Raw genomic sequence first — 25635 nt, 5'->3', positions numbered from 1 at the left:
GCTGTGTTGACCCTGGAGTTAATGAAGCACAGTGGACCAACACCAGCAGATGACATGGCTCCACAAATCAACACAGACTATGGAAACTTCACACTGGACGTCAATCATCTTGCAGTGTGTGCCTCTCCATTCTTCCTCCAGACTCTGGGTCCTTGGTTTCCAAATGAGATGCAAAAGTTGCTCTCATCAGAAAAGAGGACTTTGGACCACTGAGCAACAGACCAGGTCTATTTTTCTTTAGCCCAGACGCTTCTTTAGCCCAAACAGCCCTGACGCTGTTTGTTGTTGAGGAGCGACTTGACAAGAGGAATACATTTGAAGCCCATGTCCAGGATCCGTTTATGTGTGGTGGCTCTTGATGCACTGACTCCAGCCTCAGTCCACTCCTTGTGAAAGTCCCCAACACTTTTGAATGGCCTTTTCCTGACAATCCTCTCCAGACTGCGGTCATCCCTGCTGCTTGTGCACCTTTTTCTTCCACACTTTTCCCTTCCACATAACTTTCTATTAATGTGCTTTGATACAGCACTTTGGGAACATCCAACTTCTTTTGCAATTACCTTTTGAGGCTTTCCCTCCTTATGGAGGATGTCAATGATGGTTTTTTGCACAACTGTCAGGTCAGCGGTCTTTCCCATGATTGTGATTCCTACTGAACCAGACTGAGAGACCATTTAAAGGCTAAGGAATCCTTTGCAGGTGTTATGGCTTAGTTAGCTGATCAGAGTGGGACGCTTTGAGCCTAGAATATTGAACCTTTTCACAATATTCTAATTTTCTGAGATTGTGGATTTGGGGTTTTCATGAGCTGCAAGCCATGATCATCACAATTATGACACATCCCGGCTTGAACTATCTTGCTTTGCATGTAATGAGTCGATCTCATATATTAGTTTCACCTTTTAAGTTGCATTACTGAAATAAATGAACTTTTGCACGACATTCTAATTTTTCGAGTTTCACCTGTAGTTTCTGATGGATACAGAGTTTAAAAATAGTTTCACTTTATCTCATTTAAAATGTTGAGTAAAAATAGGAGAAAAAAGGAGTACTATATTAGGTATGTTCTCCACCTTGAGATATACAAATAATAAAGCTTCTGACTTACCAGCTAACATGTCAGAGCACATTATTGAAATTTCACTCATTTGTTCCACCCATGAGTAGACTGCTCCAACTTAGGTAATGCAAGGGATGCCAATCCTGTCCCTCAGTATCAATGAATTTTAGTAGCAAATGATCAAATTTCACAGCAGCACAATTTCCCTCATCCCCAGCTCCCTCCACTTCAAATTCAAGGTTAGAATTAGAAATTTTTTCCTTCCAGTGATATTGCCCTATTATGCATTTCCTGCTGTAGGAACTGAACAGTCCTATAAAAGAAGCCAAGAACCAACCAATGCTGTATAGACTTTTGTTGTGAATTTGCAAGCAAACACTTGAGTGTAACGTTCACAGTGGCCCTTCTTGTGAAAGAATAATGAAGACAACAGTCTTTTTCCAAGTAAATATTTTTTTAAAAAAAATCAAGATTTTTCCTATTGTTAAGATATCACAAGTATGTATTCAGTCTTGGCTATTGTTATTCTTTCATTTCTTTTTCTCACCTGCTTAAAGGATAGAAAATGCTGCAGAGTTCCCAATTCCACAAAACTTTTTTGAGCTTTGTAATGCCAACATAAGATCGGTATTTCTCAAACTTTTTATTAATTTTGAAAAAATTATGGGAGAACCCTAAAATCACCTTTATGTTTTTATACTTATAGTATATTGGTGTCTTCCAGTCAGTTGACTTCTGACAACTGCCAGGATAAGTTCCTTAAATTTACTTGGTGAGATATTGGAAGTGGTATGTCACTGCTTGCTTTCTAAGTTGTGAGAGAATGACTGGCCCAAGGTCACCCCACTGGCTTTCATGCCTAAAACAGGACTAGAACTCAATCATCTCTCAATTTCTCGCCTTAACCACTACAACTAAATTGACTGTCAATATTTACCATTTTAAATTTGACAATTTGCTGCTACTGCTGCTTCTAACAATTGTTTGGTAGAATTTTAATACTGTACTACTTTTCAACAGAGGCTGGCAAGTAATTTTGATTTTGTGGACACAAGGAACTGGGGGGATACCCTAAGTCCTTAGGATCACAAATCAAAAGATACTAGTAATAATCTGAACTAAGGCTGATAGATTCTCTTCAGTGCTCCATATATTAAATTATTAAGATATTTAACTACCCTACATTCTTCATTTTACATATTGAACTTCCATCTGTGCACAGAGTTTTTCAGCCATGTTGAAGTTACTTGGGACTTACTTGGATCATATAGTTCTTGGTTTCTAAGTAACATGCCAAGGGCCTATCAAAATGTGGTGTTAGGTTTTCCATTGTATTACATTGTTGTAACTAAGAAATAACATTTGGAGGAGTTCTGAGAGCCACATTAAGAGTTTAGGAGATGACCAATTTTAATGTTTGGACTTGACATTGTGAAAGCTGATTTAATGCAATGAAAGGGGGAAAGTGATTAGCAGTACTAGACAACGCCTATATTTTTGAACTCAGGGATATAGGGTTTTTTCCCCCCGCTTCAGTTAGAAATTAATAATTCATCAAACTTTGTTCCATTTCAAAGAAGAAACTTTACAAACCTATGAACTGTAAGAAACTTATTGAGAATTATTACAAATATTGTTTTATTTAGTCTTTTAGAATCATTATCTTCAAGGTAAAGATAATGAAGCAAATATTTTGCCAACTCTATTGAATAAAAACTGCAGCACGGCTTTGTCTTTGAAAGGTCTCCAATATTCCCTTTTATTTTTTTTATTTTTCTCTTTCTTATGGAGCCGGAGGCTGTCTTTGTGAGACTGCTTGTCACTTCTTGTCTATCGTGAAGCATCTGATTTGAATCAAAGAAATGAGTGTCCATCACTGAAGAGCCATTTTAAAATGGTGATATGCCAAATTCATAATTGCAAATAACTGCAGGCTGTAGAATTAAAATAAATTCAGAGTGTCATATGTTTCTCAGGAGCCTGCTTATGTGCCAGATAGAGAAATAGTATGCTGGAAAGAGCACTGACAAGAAATATAACATCAAACCATCGATGGTAGAAGTTAAACTGTAATTCTCCTAAAACTTCGGTAATGATAGTACGATACTCTAGAGGCATACTCATTCGAATCAGAAGCACAGAAGACACAAAATACATTCCCTGCAAAGAAGATAAAGGAAACATTAGACTTCCCATTTTTCCCACTGCTGACATAGCTGAGAGCAAGGTTGCTACTCAAATGGGTTAAAATACTCACCATAATCTGTGCCAGCAACAGAACAATAACATTAGAAGACTTGCTGCTTGAGATAGCATAGAAAAACTAAGAAAGATAAGCACAGAAAGTCAGCTCACAGACTGAAATAATGATAATATGACAAACATGATTTAATAAATGTTTTAGAGCTAAATTAAAAAGAAGCCACATTAATAGTGAGGAAAGATCTTCATGCCTAATGTAATTACCATCATTAGAACTGCTTGTTAGAAACAATGTAAGGTGTGGTAAAACCCTTATTTTTCCATTATACATATTTCAGTATACTTCACATTTCACTCATTAACCCAGAATCATCTAAATAATAATAATAATAATAATAATAATAATAATAATAATAATATTAATAATAATTATAATAATAATAATAATAATTATTATTATTATTATTATTATTATTATTATTATTATTATTATTATTATTATATACTATTATTATTATTATTACTATTACTATTATTTTTCCTACATGCGGGCCGTCCTGATGATCTTCAGACATACATTTAAGTGAACAATTAGGTTAACCCAAGGAACTATAGAATTTAGATGAAAAATGCTGTCATGATTACAGAAATATTACAGAAATCTATATTTTTGTAAATCTAACACAAATGGCATAGCCCAGAGGTCAATGGGACTGTTTAAGTAATAATTATAACATTTCATGTAATTCAACTATAAATAGTAGCACTTGAGCAATGTGCAACTGAACATATTGCTGCTGATGTGGCAAGACTGGCCAATGATAACTAACTCCTTGAGATGGTTTCTAATGTGCATAAAAAACAGCAGCATTTCACTAAGATCATGATTATCATTCTACAACAGAACTATTATGTATATAAAAAGCACCTTTATACCAGCCTTGTACTGTTAAAACATATCTAAATGAAAAATGGTAAATTAATGTCAAGCAGATTTCTTTCACTTCTTAGTAAAATCAATATCAATGTTTTATTGGCTTATTAAACAATCATATATAAGAATGAGGGAAACTATATACACAAGAGCATATTGATGATGAAAGAGTTAAAAGAATGCTAACCTACCCCAGATACCTAAAGAGACTGAAATAATGTTAGAAAGTAATATAACTATGATGGAGTTAACTGAAGCACTTAGGAAGCAAAACAATGGAAAGGCACCAGGCCCAGATGACCTTCCAGCGGAATTTTATAAAACACTACAAGAATTATTGAATCTTCCATTGCTAGAAGTTATGAATGAAGTTATGTCAAAGAAGAAGATACCTAAATCATGGTCAGAAGCTTATACACTTATCCCAAAAGAGGAGGCCAACAATTACAAATCAAGAATTACAGATCTATTTCCCTACTAAATGCAGATTATAAAATTTTTGCTTCAATATTGGCAGAAAGACTTTAAAAATTCCTAAATAATTTTATTCACTCTGATCAAAATGGATTTCTGCTAAAGAGACAAATTAAAGATAATATGAGGGTAATTTTGGACACTTTGGAATACAACAAGGCACACCAAATGGCTGAAAAACAAATGGCTTTGGTATTCTTAGATGTACCAAAGGCATTTGAAAACGTGAATTGGCGATTCATGTTATTACAGCTGGAACAGATGGGTTTTGGTAAAAAATTCATCCAAGCAATAGAAGCTAGATATCATAAGCAAACAGCAAAGGTAATGATAGAGGGAGAATTAACGGATTCTATTGATATAAGAAAAGGAACGAGACAAGGATGCCACTGTCATCTTTGTTGTTTGTGTTAACCTTGGAAGTGCTAAACAGAAATATTAGAGAAGAAAAGGACATAAAAGGGATGAAAATTAAAAAATAAGAATTTAAATTGCAAGCATTTGCAGATGATCTTGTTTTCATCTTAGAAGACCCACTAGAAACAGCATTAAAATTGATAGAAAAGATAGAGGTATATGGGAAGGTGGCTGGTTTGAAAATAAACAAAGACAAAACAAAGATCTTGACAAAGAATATATTATCAAGACAAAAGGAAGAACTGGCGGATGTATTAAAAATCCAGGTGATGAATAAGATGAAGTACTGGGGAATACATTTGACAGCAAGATGTAGTACACTAAAAGAGAATAACTATATTAAACTTAAGCAACAGATAGCGCTAGATTTGGTGAAATGGGAAATTTTACAACTGTCATTAATAGGGAGAATATCAACAATCAAGATGAATATATTATCCAGAATTTTATACTTGTTTCAAACAATTCCAATTAGGCTTGGAAAAGATTATTTTGAAGATTTAAATAAAATTGTGTTGAAATACCTATGGCAAGGTAAGAGAGCGAGAATAAAATTAAAACTTTTTCAAGATGCTAGAATAAGAGGAGGATTTGGTTTGCCTAATTGGGAGTTATACTACCAAGCTACAGATTAAGCAATGGATAACATTAAGAAATGCTAGATTTGTTGACACAAGGACATGATCTGTTGTTGGGGTGGCATGCTTTTTTATGGTATAAAGGAACTAAAACACAAGGGTACTTTAGAAGACATTATATACAGGAGTCTCTGTGGTTAAACTGGGAGAAGACTAAAAGGCAATGTTATTTGAAAATTCCAGTCTGGCTATCGACTATTGAAGCTTTTTCTTATCCTATAATATATAAAAAGGAACAAACAGTTAGATATGGTGAAATATTGAATGAAAAGGGTGAACTTAAATCTATGCAAAAACTAGAGGAACAAGGAATAAAGATGAATTCGTTTTCATATGCGCAAATACATTCAAGGTATGATAAAGATGCTAAAACAGAAGGTTTCTATGATAAACTGACTGATTTAGATAAGATTTTGACAGGTACTGATGAAAAGGTGATTAAAAAATTGTATGGATATCTATTAGAAATTAAACTAGAAGAAGAACAAGTTAATGAAACAATGATTGCTTGGGGGAAGAATTTTGGATATGGGATTGATCTAGAGAAATGGCAAAAATTGTGGTCTCAAAATTATAAAATGACATTGTCAACAGCATATAAAGAAAATTTGTATAATATGTTTTACAGGTGGCATTTCCCCCCAGCCAAGAATAGCAAGAATGTTCAAGAATAAATCTGAAAAATGTTGGAAATTTCATCAAGTACCTGGCTCATATTACCATATGTGGTGGACTAGTGCAGATGCCAGAAAATATTGGACTAAAATCCACACATGGTTGGAAAAAAATGACAAAAAAGCATATAGACTTGAAACCAGAGATATTTTTATTGGGAATTTTATCTGAAATATATAGTAAAGAATTGAAATACCTGACTGTAAATGTATTAACAGCGGCTAGGATTGTATTTGCCAAAAACTGGAAAAATGAGAAAGTACCATCACAGGAGGAAATTATTAAGAAAATATTGGAATGTGCTGAAATGAGTAGATTGACATTTGAAATCAAAGAACAAGATGATAAACAATTTTATAAAATTTGGGATCTATTCTATCAATGGTTAGACAATAAAACATGGTAATGAAATATGTAGATTTTTAGAACATAATGAATATATAAAAATGTATTTTTTATTATATCTACAAAATGACTGTAGGATAGATCTGAGATGATATGAACTGTCACAAAACAAATTAAATAAAATATGGATTATCTTGTAAAACATGAATAATAGTATAGTCAAATGATTGATTAATAATGATATTAATGTATTTATTTGATTGACAATATGAGAATGTATACAATGTAATTGTAATTGAAGACCATGAAGTGGAAGCACAAAACAATTTGTAAACCAACCGACACCACTGTATGTATGTATGTATGTATGTATGTACGTGTGTGTGTGTGTGTGTGTGTGTGTGTGTGTATATATATATAATTTATATATATATATATATATATATATATATATATATATATATATATATGAAGATAGCTTGATGTTTTTTGTTTTGTTTGTCTTAAAAAACAATAAAACTTTATATATATAAACAACCAATCATATATAAGAATCATAAAGAGAAACCTTGTTCCCCACCTCTGGCCTTAAAAACTGTAAAGTAATGCAGAAAACATATCTGTACCATATATGAAGTAATTTGAGTTATCACAGGTCTTAATACTGCATATCTCTATAAGGCTGTAGACCAAAAATTGGGAACTTCTCAGAATAACAATACTAAAACAAACGCAACTTAGAGTTGCTACTTCCTACAGTGATATTACACACACACACACAAACATATACACACACAGAGGGAGTATATTTATATTATAATATACAGATATATTAACATGCCCTCTTCTTTACTTCAACACAATTTCATAGTAAGATTGCACTCGGCCTTACCTTTGTAAGTGTTATTAATAAGCCCCTGATAGAGGTGACAATAATTATTCCAACAAGAATAAATGAAATATGCTGGGACCAGAATTTCACCTGCAGTAATAAAGACATGAAATGGTTGAACTCTCAGAGATTCAGATAAGCACATTAACCATGTAGGACATGAAAGGCTATTTAACCTCAGTTGATATTTATGTGCACAGAACCTTTTGAAGAGTACAAATAGTCCTTGTTTAACAACCATGGTTTTTCATGGTGATGAAAAAGTAACTTTGTGACCAGTCCCCAATTTCCAACCTTCACAGGTCTGTAAAGCAAAGGAAATAAGACTATAAGCACAGTCACAGCTTCACTTAGCGACCAAGATGCCATCCCAATGGTGGGCGTTAAATGAGGACTTCCTATATCAACAAGAATACTTTCAGAAAAAAATAACTGTTAGCACAGTATACAGAAACACTGCAGAATTAAGACTGAGTTGTTTAGAACTGTCTCTTGAATCCAGGGCCTTCCAAGTATTCTAGAATCTTAAACTGTCTTCAAAAAATAAGTACCAATAGAAATGGCTGTTAAGAATTATACAGAAAGATGAATAAACCATTGTCTTCTCACAACATATTACCTTTGCAGCAGCTATAGACAAATAAATTAGCCAAGACTACACTTTCAACAAAAGTTTACTATTACACTATCAAGCTCTCTATAAAACAAAAATTAAGAATGAATATGGATATTGGTAGGTAGGATTAAAATCTAAAAGAACTCTTACATCAAACTGTATCCCCAAATAATTCACAGTAATCTCAATTCCTCTTGTTACTGGATCTGTTTTCCCAACTCGGTCAAATACAATATTAATAGTTGCCTGAAAAGACAAAAAAGAGAAATAGGCATTTTCACTAAAACCAAAATAAGATATACACATTTATCTTTCATAGACAAAGTTTCTGTATGAAAAAAAGTCCATTCTTGCTTAAAATGTGATTGTGTTTATAATCAACAAAACACATTTTTTTAAAAAATGAAGGTGAGAAAGCGTTTTTTTAATTAAGCAATATTTTGTCATGCTACAAATTATAAATGGCTATACCAACAGCAGTTTTACATACCATAAAAGTTTTCCAGACACAGTAAATGGAAAAAAAATAACCCAGAAAGTTGAAATATTTCCCTTGGAATGTTTTAGAATATTCTATTCTTTCCTGCAAATAGATTTTTTTCAGAGAGAGAAAACATTTAGATTTATTATTTTAAACTGGCATATGGTTTTATATTCAGTACAGATCATTTCTACAGATAAAGCTGTTTAGCTTCTTAATAGATAATGAATCTATGGAACTGAAAAATCAACATTTGTCTAAGATAAATGAACTGAAATTACAGAATATAGGAACAAAACCAAATTTCTGGTGTTCTATGCCTGTCTTTTGAGTAACAAAACATGGTATCTATTTCTGGAAGGTTTCAATATACTGAATATTCATAATTATACTTGAGGATTTATTTTTCTATAAACAGACTTTTTTTAAAGTTGTACAAGCTTTTAACATAAAAAACAGACCAGTATCATAAAGTCATAACATTTCTCTTGGCTCATTTAATCTATATTTTCCAGGTATTTTCACATTTTCTCTCATATATCAATCCCAGTTACCCACCCATCAGACTTGGGAACAATGCCCTTAGTTTGCACCTTGGTAGCATGCAAATCAACTGTTTCCAAGAAAAGTTGCCGACTAAGTTCTTCTAAAGCATCAATTTCTTGCTGGATGAGTGTCAAATCTTAAAACCAAGATAGTCAAGCTCAAAATCATAAATAATTTTGAAAAACATGTTTCTTTTTTAAGTGTGAAATATTTTATTCTCAAAACCCAAAAATCAATAGAAAAACAATACTTTAAGATTCTTATATTTTAAGATTTTTTTTAATTAAAAGGGGGGGAAACAAAAGCACACATTATATTATATACATATATCAATAAATCTTGCCTGTACAAAAATATTAGTGTATCCATAGTGACAAAGAACGGCTTCATGAACAAGTGAAAATAGATTTCAAATTTTATTTTATTCTTTAGCATATAGTAGATATAAAATAAAATTTGAAATATTTGAAAAAGGGCAATTTTTAAAACAAGGTGTGAGGCAAAGCAGAATATTTAAAAGGTTTGTTTAAACGTCTGTAAAGTAACTATTAAATTGGGAGTTGTTCATTATTGCCATCTGCAGGAATAAAGGGTGCAACTTGCATACTATAAAATTTTCTATGGCTGTAGGAATAATCACAGATCAGTTTTTTAACATCCCTTTCAGGATAGAAAGTACTTATTTGCAGACTTAATCCAAACACTTCGAAACGAAGTGATTTTCCAGATCTATTTCAATTTCAGTAAACATCCAAACTGGCTCAGAAATTACCTCAGTCATGCTACAGAATGATCTTTTCTAAGCAATAGGAAACAAGAAAATGCAGTCTTTCTGATTTCCTGGCTTTCTAATTAGCTTTTAAAACTATTGACTATGGTATCCTTATGGAATAAGCTTTTGAAGAGGGAGTATTATTTTATAATGATTATATTCCTACTTGATAGGCTATTTCCAGAAAACATTATAAGAGAATAATTATTACATAAATAGGGGTTTCATTTAATCCCTGATTTAATAAGTACCTGAAATGATTGTTAAAGATTATCCAGGGAATGGACACTGAAATGGCATGTAGATTTGTTTTTATTTTCTGCCTGGATGAAGACCAGTAAATTGAAACTTATCCAAAATAATTGCTATGTTACTAAATTAAAGAAATCATGTCTACAATATAGCATGTAGTTAATTTCAGGCTATTATTGAAACTAGGGCAGACATTTAATGTCCTGAAATAGCAATAGCAGACCAGTTGCCAAGCGCCCAAATACAGTCAAGTGACAGAGGGAAAAGGCACACTGAAATTTCTAAACTGGATTGTAAATCTCTTCTGTGGAATTAATTGGCTTTCCATTCTTGCATGCTGTCAGTTATATAAATTGCTACTCAATGTCCAAGTGGGCATGAAAGTGTCCTAGCAGATTAGATGTCAGTGCTTAACTCTTACAAACTTGGATTGATATTGTTCTCTTCAAGTATATCATCTCCAAAAGCTGAGAGTAAGGTACAGCCCATTAATAAAATACACCATTTTTTATTTATTGTAAAAGGAAGCAAGCTGACTTTTGGGCCTCCTTCTGCAAGTAAAGGATACTTTCACTGCCTGGTGAAGATGTTGTGACACTTTTTATAATTCCCCAGAAACCAGTAGTTTTGTTGTGCACTTCCCCTCTCTGGAACATGTTTCTGTGAACCATTGCTATCCTGGTTGGGAGACAAAGTTAGGAACGTAAAATTATGAAATATCAACTAAAATCTAATCACATAATAACTAAGCTAATCTTTAAATATTTGTATTTTTATGTTTCATAAAATCTAGCATTCAAAATTTAAAGGATTTCAAAATTCAGAATTCCATTCAGAAAGAAATCAAACAGGTATTATGATTTCCACTTGGTGTAGAACTGTGCTACTGCTCATGCTATTATGTCAAAGTAAAAAATGCTTCCAAATAGGAATAAACTACATTACACTCTATGAATTACATCTACATACATTTATTATTGGAGGTGACTCATTTAAATCAGGGATATTCTAATGAATTGTTCTTAAATTAGATCTAACCTTTAACTTTGCTAGCTGGTAATGAAGAAAGTTGAAACTTTTTAAAGTATTAATTAAGAACATCCATATATATTAAGTAAAGAAGTTTAACTGAGGTTTAATACTCCTGTACTACTGTATAAATCTTATATTAATTTTAAATTCTAAACAGAATACTAATCCTAGATAAGTACACAAGTACAGAGATAAAATGTGGCTCTCTATTCAAATTTCACCCACACTTATATCACCAACTTCTGATATAAATTATTGTTCAATAGCAAATTATTTCTTGTTGGACACTGATGCTCTAATGTCTTTATCTTACCTTTTCTTTTTGCTGATGATCATGTCCATTGTCTGGAGGAGTCGACGTTCTAGAGATAGAATATCAGCATCTGTGACATTCCTGTAATAGATGTATACATCTAGAATTATTCCTATGATTTCTAGAATAGTGTCTTCCCAATTCTAGTTATTCTCTGATTCTTCTCACTAATTGGACTATAACAAAAACTGCAAATTGATGATGCAAAACAATGATATATTTGATCTAGAACCTGTATTATTGAGATAAAGAAGATGGGGACAATGATGGAGAACTCTGTCCTGAAAGCAGAATAGAGCAACAAGACATTAAGATTAAAGTAATACGATAGATGATATAGTGATAGACAGACAGACATGAAAAGAGAGAGACAGAGACAGAGAGACAGAGAGAGAAACAGAGAGAGAGAGACAGAGAGAGACAGAGAGAGAGAGAGAGAGAGGTTTTAAAACTACTTTGAATCTTTTTTGAGGAAGGGAGATTTACCTGAGAAAATAAGACATATAGGTATATGGACAATTCACAGCACCAAAGCCAGAGAGCAGGGCCATGAGGGTCACCCCAATCACTCCCACCCTACTGATGAGTTGTTCTATGGATAGAATTCCTGATAAAAAAAAAATACCACAAGATTAATTTCATCATTACATTTACTCAAAACAATAGAAAAACAGAAATCTCACTGCCATATTATATCTACACCATTTTGTTTTAATTATTTAGACATTCCTTCCTAAGAATACTCAAGTGTCCTTGCAATGGGGCAAAAATATGTGTGTATTTAACAGACTACTTTGCCAAAAATGAACCATAACTTTTAATATAACTGTCATAATCTTGGAATTATTCTGAATGAAGTGAAAAGCTTCTTCAACTACAGTGTCTAATTTTCACTAATCAACAATTGTTCCTTTTTTATGCCAAACTGAAATACATAGTAAACTGAATGGAAGCAGATAAAGAACCAGGTTGTTGTGGCTTCTAATCTGATTATCAGTGAAACAGACATCATGCCTTATAAACCTCATTTGAAAACTGGGAAAGACAGCAATATAGTTCAGTTCACTGTAGCACATCTCACTGAGTCTGAGTAAAGCTTATTGACAACCTTGTTACCTCAAATGGCAATTGGCATATATGAAAGTGAAACTAACTACACAAGGTCCGTGCTTAACCTTTTCACAGATTCCATGTGACATCTTTAGATAGCGGTATACAGTTTACTACATTAATAGTGTACAATTGTAATGTGAAAAAAAGCTCTGATAGCCTTCAGACTATTCCTATTTAAATTTCCATTCCAGAATAAAATAACAGAATTAGTTGGCTATAAAGGAAAAAATAGCTATTTTGGCAAGAAAATAGAATAATATGTTATTATGGCGAACATAATTACCATTATGCTGTTTTATGTCCTCCTTAATTCTAAATAATAGGCTATATGAGTCATTGAAGCTATTCTTCAATCCATTCCTTTTTCCATGGACTTGCTAAATATATTGTCAGTAGACAATCAAAGAAAAAGAAATATGTTTATAAACATATTTGGATATAGGATCCCTGCTTTGATAGGAGTTCAAGTATTCAGAATAAATAAAGTCAAAGTATTCAAAATCAGAGTCCTTAAATCTGGGAAGACAAATCTCATTTGGTTCTCAATCATTTGTTCAGAAGTAGTTCATAAAGTTGGCCACAGAATTCATCATCCAAGGGAACAGTGACCTCCACAGGTTGCTTGGAGCAAAGGTATTATTCATATAGATTCAAGGCCACTGTCTATGTTTCAAAAACAGATTTACTTGAGATAAAAGCCTCATTCTCAAGCAAGGAATGTAGTCATATCTTGTGGACAAAAAGTGAAATTTGCAAGTAGTATGAATCTACAGGTTGTGTGTAACATGTAGCAAACAATATCTAGTTGTATTACGTAACCTTGAATTGTAATTCTTTGAATACCTGAGTGTGGTCCCAGTATTGACAATATTTTAATCTCAACCTTGCTTGTTCTAAGCTACTAAAACACTGGTTTTAAAACTTAATTCTGCTTCGGGAGTTCACTATGAATTTTGGTTTCTGCTTACTTTATTTGATTACATACCAATTTAACTGAAAAATCCCAAGCCCTTAAAAATGTAGTTGTCTATTTAAAAATAACTCCTTTTACAAACTAGGGCTCTCTTCATCATTTGCAAGCAAATGTTAGATATAATGGAAAATCCTGTGTTTTTGTTCTGATCCCTATTAATACATGAAATATTAGGCATGAAGTTGTTCCAAATAATTAATTCCATTATTGCATTATGATTATTTGCATTTCCAACTTGCGCATTACTAACATATGTGGATGTCTTGTTATCTAGGGAGGCCAGTAGCAGCAGGAGGAAGATAGTGAAAATCAGCTGGGGATATTTCGGGGGGTGAGATAGCAGTGGTAGGCAATGATGATGTACAGAGTGGCCAAAAATTCAGAGATGTGGGGAAATAGGCAAGTGGAATGTCACTCAGTGGTGTGATTATATATATATCATCTAATAACAGCTCTGCTTAGTGATGGCAATTCCACCCCTAATTATGATTATTAAGCAAAGACTACCTAGTACAAAGAAGCCAAACCACAAATATGTTCATGCTCTCAAAACATTGCAAGAGGAGCTTTTTTGCACTCAAGTCAGAAACACTGAGGCACTTCCGGGTTGAAAGGATTAGCCTGTATCATCACCATTGCCCTAGTTGGGGGCTCCTTTCATATCCCCAGCAGAGGACATGAAAAGCAAGAAGAGCTTATCCAACAAGCTAGCCCAATCAGTGGTGGGATTCAAATATTGTTGCCACTGGTTCAGTGGGCATGGTTTGGTGGGAGCGCTTTGCGCATGTATACACACATATGCACACACATGCCAAATGCGCACTTTGCATAGGCACAGAGGCATTTGTGCAGGCACAGAGGCATTCTATCTCGACTCCTGCAAGCCTGCACAATCTCCTGATTGCTTCAGCAGCTGCCGCATGGCGCTGTGCCGCACAAAGCAGCTGCGCTTCAAATTCAGCGGATAAAGGTGATTATGGGAGCCTGGACGGGCAGGTGGGCCCAACCGCAATGCCATTAGAGCAGCGGAGAGAACCGGTTCAGTCTCCACTGCTCATTGCTCCTGCCGGCTCTCCAGAACCAGGCAGAACCGGTCAAATACCACCAAGCCCAATGGTTGGGAGAGAGCCAGTTTTTCAAGGTCTTATGGAAAACTAACAGGGTCAGCACCAAAATTCTGGGATGTATTCTGATCCAAAAGACAGTCACAGCAACAGAGCAAGAGAGAAGGCACCTGAAATTCCCATCAATAGCTGTACAGATTTAAAAAACACATTCAGATGTGCTTTTGTAAGTTAATGAAATAATAAAACTCACCATGTTTTGGACTAAGGATAGGAAATGGATCTCCCAGTTTCCAGAAGAAATACATAAATATTAGCCAGACAACACAGGCAAAAAGAAGTCTATGTCTGTGTACTGTAAGTGATATAAAGAAAATTAAGATTTTATGTTAATTACATTGAAAATATTATTTAAATATTATAGTGCCACTATAATTTTTATTTTCAAGATTCATACTTACACAATCGAATGTTGCTCACAACAAAGTAACCAATATAAAAGGGCACCATGAACACCAGAACAAGCAAAATCACGCAAAGATTTAATTTCCAATGGAAATATCGAGAGCTGGAAGTAATAGAAAGATTGATCACTAATCATTGTCACAAAATAATTCTAGCTTTATTTTTTTTCTAATTTTTTCTGCATAAAATAATCTGAAAGATTTACACTTACAATCAGATAGTTTTAGAAATAAGCACAGCAATAAACTATATACCAAGTTATACATTAAATGTTCTGGTCAAAATTATTTATATAGATATATGACATTTGCTCTTTTCTACCAGTTAACTTTTTAAAAAAAAATAAAGTTATATAATTTCCCATTAGTATAATTTCAGGAGAAGGCACATTTTTTGATATATGTTATTTGTCTAAAAGCATGCATTTTAAGCTTCAAAGTCTAAAAAGCATGTAAAGATTTTCATCAATGCACTTCAGAGGGCAATTGTTCATTATCAAGCAAAGATACTGTAGTAAATAATACATAAATTATTGAGAAAAATAAGTCTTCACTGAACTGGAATTATACAAATATAATTATAAATTATACAAATATGCATTAAGGGACCATACATATTTTGGCATTTGCTGATACTGCTTGGAAAGCTTAGTAATTTTAAATCAGAGAACCAATAACTTATATTGTACCATTTGTGCCAATTTCTTTAATGTGTCTTTGCCATTAGGAATGTTGCCAGTACTTAACAGCAAACGGTTTTTGGAAAGAAACAAATTAAAAAACAGCCTAGCCATCATTTTTTTTACTTTTTTAATATTCGGCTACACATTAATATTGTATATACTCACTTCTTATATTTAAACATACTAAAACATTAAACAGTGATGAAGTCACAGATAAATAAACAAATCTATCAATTAAGATCTCAGTGCTATGTTATGCAGCGGGATGTTAGTGTCATCTTACCTGCTGTTTAGGATGCCTAGAATCTCAAAAATGATAAGTTCAAACATGGTGCATGAAAAAGCAAAGGTTACAGAGAAGACAACCTGTACAACATACTGCCGAACCTGTAACAAAGCAAACATAAACGTTCTTGAATGTAATGTAATAAAAGATCAGACTATTCTGGAATTAAATACATACAGGATATTATCTATGCATGTATTTGCTGAGATAAAATCTGTACTAATAATATATTTACATTCCCAACCTGAACATTTCTATGATCATAAAGATAAAAAGATTTTTTAAATAAAGATATTAATCTAAGATTTATTTTCTTAGCATTAATTTCTCTGGATAACTGTTTTCATATAGCGCAATGGCAAACTTTTTAAAAATCTTTAAAATATCTTTTTTTTTAACAATTCTCAAATGCCTTTAGTTCTATCAAATGTCTATTTCTGTGCAAGTGCACAGTTTGTGCATTCTTACAAGGCATATTATAATGGGTATTTTTTTATATATTCTATATAACTAACTATAATATTTTATTTGCGGTCACAGACCAAAACACAAATACAACAAAAGAAGAACATGGGAAAATTAGTCATGAACAATTGGTCACCAAAACTTGACTAAGGGAAATTACACGTTCTCCTCTGATGGTTACATATTCTATATTAGTGGTTTTACTTTTAAATCACAGGGAAATTTTAATTACAAGTCAGTGTTCTGATTAATTCCTAATATTCTAGTTGCTGTAAGCCTTGTGCATAGCACTAAAGACCTGGCTGTTCCCCTAGGCATTTGGGCTGGGAGGTTAAGTGAGCTCTTTAAGCTAATGTTGTTTTTATGGTAAAATGAAATTTATTTTTCCAATCATAAAAATTCCAACTTACAAAAAAACCCATTTTTTTACCATTGATTTTAACTGTTTAACTGTTGTTGTAATTATTGGCTTTTGACATGTAGGTTGCCCAGATAACTGCTATTAATTTATAATTTAAATTTCTCACCTCATAGTCTTTGAAGAGCTGGCGCATGAAGAACAGCCATCCAAATCCAAAAAACAGCACCTGCAGAAGTAAATAGAAAGAATATCACCAATAATTGTAAACTCAGTACCTGGAATAAGCATATGTCCCTCACCTGACAAAAATAAAAAATAAAAATAAATAAAACAGAAAAATATATATATATATTTTTTAAAAAGCAAATAAACTCAAAGGACAGACTCAATGGACCACTAGGCTTTTCTCTGCCATCAGTTTTGCATGTTTCTATCTATCTATGTTTTTAATAGTAATGGCTAGAATGCTATTTCCAAAATGTGGGCATATAACCCATTCTGAAGCTGAGGAAAGTTTGTATCTGTAAATGTTGTTAGTGTTTGGGGATAAACCCCCTAGCAGAGTGTGCAGCAGCAGTCCAGCCAGGCAGGCAAATGAGAGAGAGAGTGGGCCCAAGAGTATACACACACTGGAGACAAAAACACTGTTTGTAGTTATAAAATAGTTATTTAATACACACAGAGATTAAGAAGTGTCATTCAGTCCATATATCATTATCCAGTATATCCATCCAGTTATCAAGTCCATTAACAGTAAATACAATGTCCTTATCTGCTTGTAAATCTTCTCCTCCCGATACCTTTATCTCAAAGACAACGCTGAATCCTCAGCTCACCAAGCAAACAGTCTTTGTGTTCAGTTGAAATGGTATCTGGCACAGTAGCCTCCTAAAGTAAGCAGATAGACGTTCCAACACAGCAGGCAGCAGACCAGGAACAGAACCAGGTGCATCCAGAAGCCGGGTCTATTACGTTTCCCTTCCTATCTTTATTACTGCCTGCAACCGCACCCACAATGACATTGCAGTTTCTTGCTTAAAGCTACATAGACACTTAATCCTAGGTTTACATATTTATTCAACCCAAACCTGGTTGGTGTATCCATATACCCAACATTCTCCCCTTTTGGGTGATATAAATATGTAATGCCTTTACATTCTAAACCCATATTTTTCACAACTCTCTAGATGCTTAATGGCACCTTGGGCTTTAGTAAAATGATCAGCTACATTGTCCTCCGACATGCAGTACTCCAGTTGTATCAATTTACTCTGTACAGACTGTCTTACATTAAGATACCTCAAATCTGTATGTTTACTTCTCGTTTTAACTGCAATATTAGTGGCCATTTGAATTGCTGCCTGATTATCTTCATGTACAACTATAGGGTAATTTACAGTTATACCCATATCCTTCAACATTTGTTTGTACATAATCAACTCAGTACACAATAAAGATAAACAGGAGAATTCTGCCTCCATAGTAGACAAACTTATATGCTGTTGCCTTATTGACTTCCAGCCTATTAATGTCTTACCCAGCATTATGGCTGTTCCTGAAGTCGACTTTCTAGTATCTCTTTCTGCTGCAAAACTAGCATCTGCATAAGCACTCAATACGAGATCACCTTTTGGTTCTAAATACAGTGCATAGTGTAATGTACCTTTAAGATATCTTAGGATTCTTTTCAATGCTATCCAGTGACATTGAAGCGGATCATTATTGTGTCGAGCCAGCTGATTAATACTAAAAGCTATATCTGGCCTTGACCAATTGCTAATATATGATAAGCTACCAATCAAAGATTGATATAGTGCCTTATCACATTTGGGACTTTGAGTATCCATTTTGCAAATATCCTGACTCATTGGAGTCTTTGCAGGCTTACAAAGTTCCATCTTATAATCTATTAGCAATTTAGATATCTTATCTTCCTGAGATATCCTAAAACCTTTCTGTGTTCTCAATATATTCAAACCTAGATATCTCTTTATCTCCCCTAATTGCTTGATTTTTACCTTCCTGGCTAATGATGTTATTATTTCATTTGCTTCATCATTAGTCTTAGTTATCAGAGCAATATCATCAGTAAACAACAATAATAATGATATTTTCCCATTCTTTTCTCTCTTAAATAGACATGGGTCGGCTAAACCAGCTTTAAACCCTATATTGGTCAGTTCCTTCACAATATACTGGTTCCATTCATAGCCCGATTGTTTACGACCATAGAGGCTCTTCTTTAACAACCAACAATCATTATTATTATCACCTTTCAATCCACTAGGCCTTTTCATATATACAGTATGTCTTAGTGGAGCATGCAAGTAAGCAGTTTCCACATCTAAATGGTTAACTATATACTTCTTGCTTGCTGCCCACACTAAGGCTGCCCTTAACGTAGCTGCTTTAAGACTAGGTGCAAATACTTCATCATAGTCATTTGCACTTTGTCTAAAACCTTGGGCTACTAACCTTGCCTTATGGATTGTGTTTCCATCCTTATCAGTTTTTATCTTAAAAATCCATTTGCAGCCAATGGGTTTTACACCAACAGGTAATCTCACATTTTCATATACCTTCATATCCTTCAAGGATCTCAATTCCTTATTCATTGCTGCATACCAATTTTCTTTCTCTTTATAAGGATACCTTTTTATCTCATCCACAGTAGATGGAACTCTATTTACCTGGCACACTGTGTTAGCCTGGTATCTATCAGGCGGTCTAGATACACGTGTAGTTCTTCTGGGAATTACAGGGCTTCTTTGAGTTACTACCTGTTCCTCATCTTCAGCTATTTCTTCCTCTAGGGGCTCTAATTCTTCCTGTACTTCTTGCTTTACTTCTTTCTTAAAGTTACAGGGATACTTAATGGGATTTCTATATGATTCAATAATCACCTCGTTATTGCTATCCTGCTCTAACTTATCCCATCCTACGTGCTCTAGAAATTGGGCATTAGCACTACATAACACCTTAGATGTGCCTTTCTCCCAAAATCTATATGCCCTATGGTTAGCTTGGTAACCAACGAAGAATAATTGTTTAGCTCTATGTTGCCCTTTACGCCTGAGTTGTGTAGGGATATGCACCCATGCTGGTGCACCAAATGTGTGCAGGTAACTCAAATCAGGCTTCCTGCCATGCCACATGGTGAATGGTATTTCACCAGTGGTTGAGTTAACAACGTTATTTAATAAATGATTAGCACACATTGTGGCCTCCCCCCACAAAGAATCAGGTAACCCAGAATCAGTTAACATAGTACGGGTCATAGCCTGCAATGTTTGGCCTCGCCTTTCAACATATGCATTGTGCTGTGGTCTGTATGGTGCAGATGTCTTATGAGCTATTCCAGCTGCCTTTAACCTATTCTGGAATTTGCTATTAACAAATTCCGTGCCATTATCTGTCACCAAGGTTATCAGTTGCCGTTTAGTCTTCCTTTCAGCAAACTTTAACCAGTTGAAGAAATGTTGATATGTTTCAGTTTTGCTTTTCATTAAGTAGCAAAACCCATATCTAGAGTAATGGTCCATAATACTCAATATATATCGAGCACCCCCCATACTGGGTTTCTTTGGACCTATAATGTCTGCAAATACTACTTCTAAAGGTTCTTTAGTTTTGAAACCATTTAGCCTATTTGCAGGCAATATTTTACTCTTATCTTCACAACAGACATTACAACGCAAATACTTATCACAGGGCTTTAACCTTATTCCTTCAGATAATTCTACTGTACGTTTTAGCATTTTAAAATTTACATGCCCCAAACGTCTATGCAATAAATGGATACATTCATCATGAGGCTTGATATTATTAAATACAGTCTGTGCCTCCCCTTTCTTACTATCATGTAAGACATATAATGCTCCATTTAAAGCTGCAGTTACCCTTTTGCCATCTCTTTCCAGTATGCACTTATTATTCTTAAATGTAACCACATATCCTAATTTATCCAATACTCTTACAGAAAGTAAGTTCATCTTTAACTGTGGTACATATAACATTTTTATATTCTGGTTTAAACATGGACAATAAGCAATACCTTCACCCTTGGCCTTGAGGTGCCAACCATTGGCAAGTGATATACGTTGAGAGCTTGTAGACATTTTTATAAACTTTGTCTTATCTCTCGTGATGCAGTGGGATGCTCCACTGTCCACCACCCATATATCATTCTTCATATTACAGTTGCTGAACGTGGCTAATTCAAAGGATTTCTTTGGCTTCTTTAAATTCTGGCGTTTTCCTTTTCTGCAGAATCTTGCCAAATGTCCTCTGCCTCCACAATTAAAACACTTTTTAATTGTGTATGCCGTTGAAGATAACTTCTCTTCCTCCGGGTGCTTTACCTTGCATAGCTGGTTTCTTTCAGGCTTTGAAGATAATTTTTTTTCCTTATTAGGCTTATCTTCCCTCAGCTGGTCACGTTCACTCCTTCTTCTGGCTTCTTCCAATAGCCTGTCAGTTATCTCAGTTACTGATAAACTGTCTTTTGGCAATACCTCTAATGCAGTCACAAAATCATCATAGCTTCGTTCCAAAGAAGACAGTATAATGTATACTTGTTGCAACTCATTAAATATAAGCTCTTTTTCTTGCAATTCTTGAAAAATGCTTTTCATACAGTTTAAATGAGTTAACATGTCTCCATTCCTCTCAAGATGTGTTCTAAACAGCTTCCGTGTAAGATTAATATGAGCTCCTACACTGTCTCGAACATAAATCTTCTTGAGATTATCCCAGCAATTGGCAGCACTTTCCACTCCACGAATATGAATCAGTTGCTGGTCTGAGAGAGTGAGTCCTATGATGCACAAAGCCTGTTCATTCTTTTGTTTATAGTCCTGTATCTTTCTGGCATCCTCTTCTACAGTAGGATCTAAATTGGATACATCTGGTGGGTTTGTAACTATGTCCCACAAACCTTCTCTTCGTAGAAGTAAACTACATTTCATTGACCATGAAACATAGTTTGTTCCATCTAACCTGGATATCATGGACAGACTTGGCAAATTTACTTGTGCCATTGCTCTGCAGAAAAATAACTATTTAACAAACAGTTTGTCTTTACAGCAATGTGCAACTCTTGACCAAACTCTCAGATATAACCTGGTTAGCTAGACTGTGCACACTGCTGGGCCCATAACCAATGTTAGTGTTTGGGGATAAACCCCCTAGCAGAGTGTGCAGCAGCAGTCCAGCCAGGCAGGCAAATGAGAGAGAGAGTGGGCCCAAGAGTATACACACACTGGAGACAAAAACACTGTTTGTAGTTATAAAATAGTTATTTAATACACACAGAGATTAAGAAGTGTCATTCAGTCCATATATCATTATCCAGTATATCCATCCAGTTATCAAGTCCATTAACAGTAAATACAATGTCCTTATCTGCTTGTAAATCTTCTCCTCCCGATACCTTTATCTCAAAGACAACGCTGAATCCTCAGCTCACCAAGCAAACAGTCTTTGTGTTCAGTTGAAATGGTATCTGGCACAGTAGCCTCCTAAAGTAAGCAGATAGACGTTCCAACACAGCAGGCAGCAGACCAGGAACAGAACCAGGTGCATCCAGAAGCCGGGTCTATTACGTTTCCCTTCCTATCTTTATTACTGCCTGCAACCGCACCCACAATGACATTGCAGTTTCTTGCTTAAAGCTACATAGACACTTAATCCTAGGTTTACATATTTATTCAACCCAAACCTGGTTGGTGTATCCATATACCCAACAAATGTATCTCTCCATCATGAAAAGTATTTAATAAACAAAATAAAAAGGACAAAATTTCACACAAGGATCATATCTCATTATTATTTACATAGTATTTATAAAAAAATAAACTTGCACAAAGTCATTTTGGTTCTTGAAACTATTTCAAATCCTAATATGGATGTCCTGGAGAATATTAAATTTAATCAATTAATAAAAAATACACCGTGCAAACAAAGATATTAGTGTAAGTATACAAGTAATCCTTGATTTAAAATTGGCTTCTTAGTGACTGTACAAAGTTATGATGAATATTCCTGGGGGTACTTATGAACCCCTTCTGAAATTCTCATGGCTGTGCCCCCATGTAATTTTATCCTTATATTTTTACTTATTAAAGAAATGAGATCTCAGGATGCAGGTGTTTCCAAAAAACAGAGGCATATTTTCTAAAAGGGATAATTAATCATTCTTTGCTTTTGTTTCTTCATTCCAGCAGACCTTGAAAGGCATTTAAACCTAACTATCCCAAAATCTTACAGAATCAGGATTTGGGATTTTTTTTTTTTATCTTTATCTGAAAAATTCAAAACCTTGAGTTTTATGATCTTAAAATTACTGAAAAGATTAATATTGGCTTCTTTGGAGAGATAAACTTCTAAACAGTTTCACAAGCTTAAACTGCATCATAGTGTAGAGCTCAAGATCCCAACCTGTTCCTACTAGAACTTCGTATGTAATTCATAATCTCTAAGAATTGTGGCTACTAAATTCTAATTGTTAATATTTCAACAGCTCTTGTTAAATGTATTAGGATTGTGCATAACTTATTAAACTACATTTATTAATTTAACTGAAATTTATATAAATATATGCTTAATAGAATTCTTGAAAAGCAGCACTTCAAATCAAGAACTGAACAAACTGCTCACCTTTGGTACAGAATATCTGAACTGAATATATACTATTGCACAGAATGGGGGGAGGGGGGGAAATTGCTAACCAATGTTCTGCTACATGTTTGTTTTAAACCAGGGGTCCCAACCTCCAGTCTGTGGAAGGCACCTGTCCACACAAACAAGCGAAGCCTCATCTGCTCACATAAAACCGCACCCTCCAGTCCGCGAAAAAAACTCTCTCCATGGAACTGGTCCCTGGTGCCCAAAAGATTGGGGGGCACTCTCTTAAGCCATTTCTACAAATAGCATTTAAAACATATTTTGCTGCTCCTGCATTTGTGACACAATTTTTTACAATAAACCGGGTATTGTTATATACCGTATACGAGTTTTAGGCTGCACCAAGTTTTTTATCAATGTATGTAATTTAGAGAATATTGTTTATGAATACCTATCTGAAGAGCTTATAGAAAGATAATACTTTTGATTATTCTGTAAACTTTCAAAAATCCTGCTTCAACAGAGATCTTGAATTATTTCCTTTACCAAAAGTGAAAGCTCAGTCACTTTCACTTTTTATGGGCAGCGGATAAATTACAAGCATATCGACTATCTGTTCCAAAGTTCATTTTTCTTTAAAACAAATTAGATTAAATGGGATGGTTTGCAACATAACTTGCTTGTACAATACATTAAACCATACCAATAGGCATGTACGACCAGGCTCAAATTATCCTACTTCGGGCACTAACATTCTAATTTTCTAGAAAAGGTGGAAAGCCACAGAACAGGATGACCAGCACCAAAGTGGGTGGACTCGGTGACAGTAGTGATGAATGCACCGTTGGAAGACCTGAAAAAGGTTTGGATAGGGATAGATCATCGTGGGGAAGTTTTATGCAGTTGCTAGGAATCAAAAACAATTTGAGGGCACATAACCACTCTTGCGAAGCCAGGCTTTTCAGTTAATAATGGATGTGCAATCAACCCCTCAAAATTAAGATGTGCAATCAACCCCTCAAAATTGACCCAAGGATGCTTTTCTTCCAAGAGGCAACTGGACTTCCTGTTTTTCTTAGAAGACATTTCGGTTCTCATCCAAGAATCTTCTTCAGTTCCAACTGAATGGTGGGGAATGGAAGGACTGCGGACAGCTGGTCATTGGTATTCTTTTAGAGAATCGTTGAGGCCACCTGGAGGTTTACCTGTGTGGTAAGCACCTCTTGGGACAACCATGACCTGGATGACTGAGAATCTCCATAGACATCACTCAAAATCGAGTAAACCATGGCTCACTTAATCACGGTTCACCACGTCACACTAACACAGCCAATTAAGAGGAATCAGGCCTCAGCGGATTTTCCGAGGCCCAATTGGCAGATGCAGCCCGAGTTACATGGTCAGCAGACATTAATTTCAGGCAGATTAATTCACCAGAACCCTCTGACGCGCGGTAACTTCTCTACAAGAAAATACATTTCTAAAGGAAGAGTCGAATTTCCCCACGCCCCGCGTTTAAGTCCTTGATTTAACAGGGGCCGTGCTCGGCTAGGAGGAGGGAAGCCACCAAATTCAACATTCCCCGTCCTCTTCCGCCCCGCCGTCCCTTGCAAGGCCAGGCTTTCCCCTATATCCGGAAGCAGGACTGCCCCTCCTGCCCGGCTCCTCCCGCCTTTCGCTGTTGCGCGCCTCAGCCTAGCTTGACGCGGGTTGGAGAAGCCCGGTACCTGGGAGATGACCATAATGCTGGAATCGATCAAGAAACTCATGGTGCACAACCCGTCCGGGGAGCGGGGGAAGGAGAGGGCGGGATGCCTCTCCCCCAAAGCAGCCCCTCAGCCGAACTCGCGCCTTTCCTGCAAGAACGGAGGCGCAGCCCCGCCCCCTTTCGCTTCTTCGCTCCTGAGGCGAGACCTTGGCTGGGTTGCAGAGATAGGAAACGGAGAGAGCAGC

General features: G+C 35.0%; 1 protein-coding gene across 3 annotated transcripts; it reads right to left on the bottom strand.

Moving 5' to 3' along the window:
* Positions 1-2674: 2674 nt before the first annotated feature.
* Positions 2675-25603, bottom strand: GPHRB (golgi pH regulator B). 3 transcript variants are annotated; one of them, XM_026700682.2, is made up of 14 exons: positions 25410-25603; positions 17225-17284; positions 16230-16333; positions 15261-15367; positions 15053-15154; positions 12136-12256; positions 11650-11730; positions 10873-10982; positions 9328-9416; positions 8744-8836; positions 8404-8499; positions 7638-7727; positions 3318-3383; positions 2675-3220 (listed from the first exon to the last, which is right to left on the bottom strand). In XM_026700682.2, exons 1-14 carry the CDS (start codon positions 25449-25451, stop codon positions 3014-3016), a joined length of 1368 nt encoding a protein of 455 aa, XP_026556467.1. In that variant the 5' UTR covers positions 25452-25603; the 3' UTR covers positions 2675-3013. The 3 variants fall into 3 exon arrangements, with proteins under 3 accessions (XP_026556467.1, XP_087793616.1, XP_087793615.1); XM_087937490.1 differs by lacking the exon at positions 25410-25603 and adding an exon at positions 25117-25329; XM_087937489.1 differs by lacking the exon at positions 25410-25603 and adding an exon at positions 24888-25313.
* Between the last annotated feature and the right edge of the window lie 32 nt (positions 25604-25635).

The sequence above is a fragment of the Pseudonaja textilis genome, chromosome 7, assembly GCF_049901715.1.
Source record: "Pseudonaja textilis isolate UNSWEBS1 chromosome 7, rPseTex1.2, whole genome shotgun sequence".
Lineage (NCBI taxonomy): Eukaryota > Metazoa > Chordata > Lepidosauria > Squamata > Elapidae > Pseudonaja > Pseudonaja textilis.
This window is presented reverse-complemented; position numbering and strand designations above follow the sequence as displayed.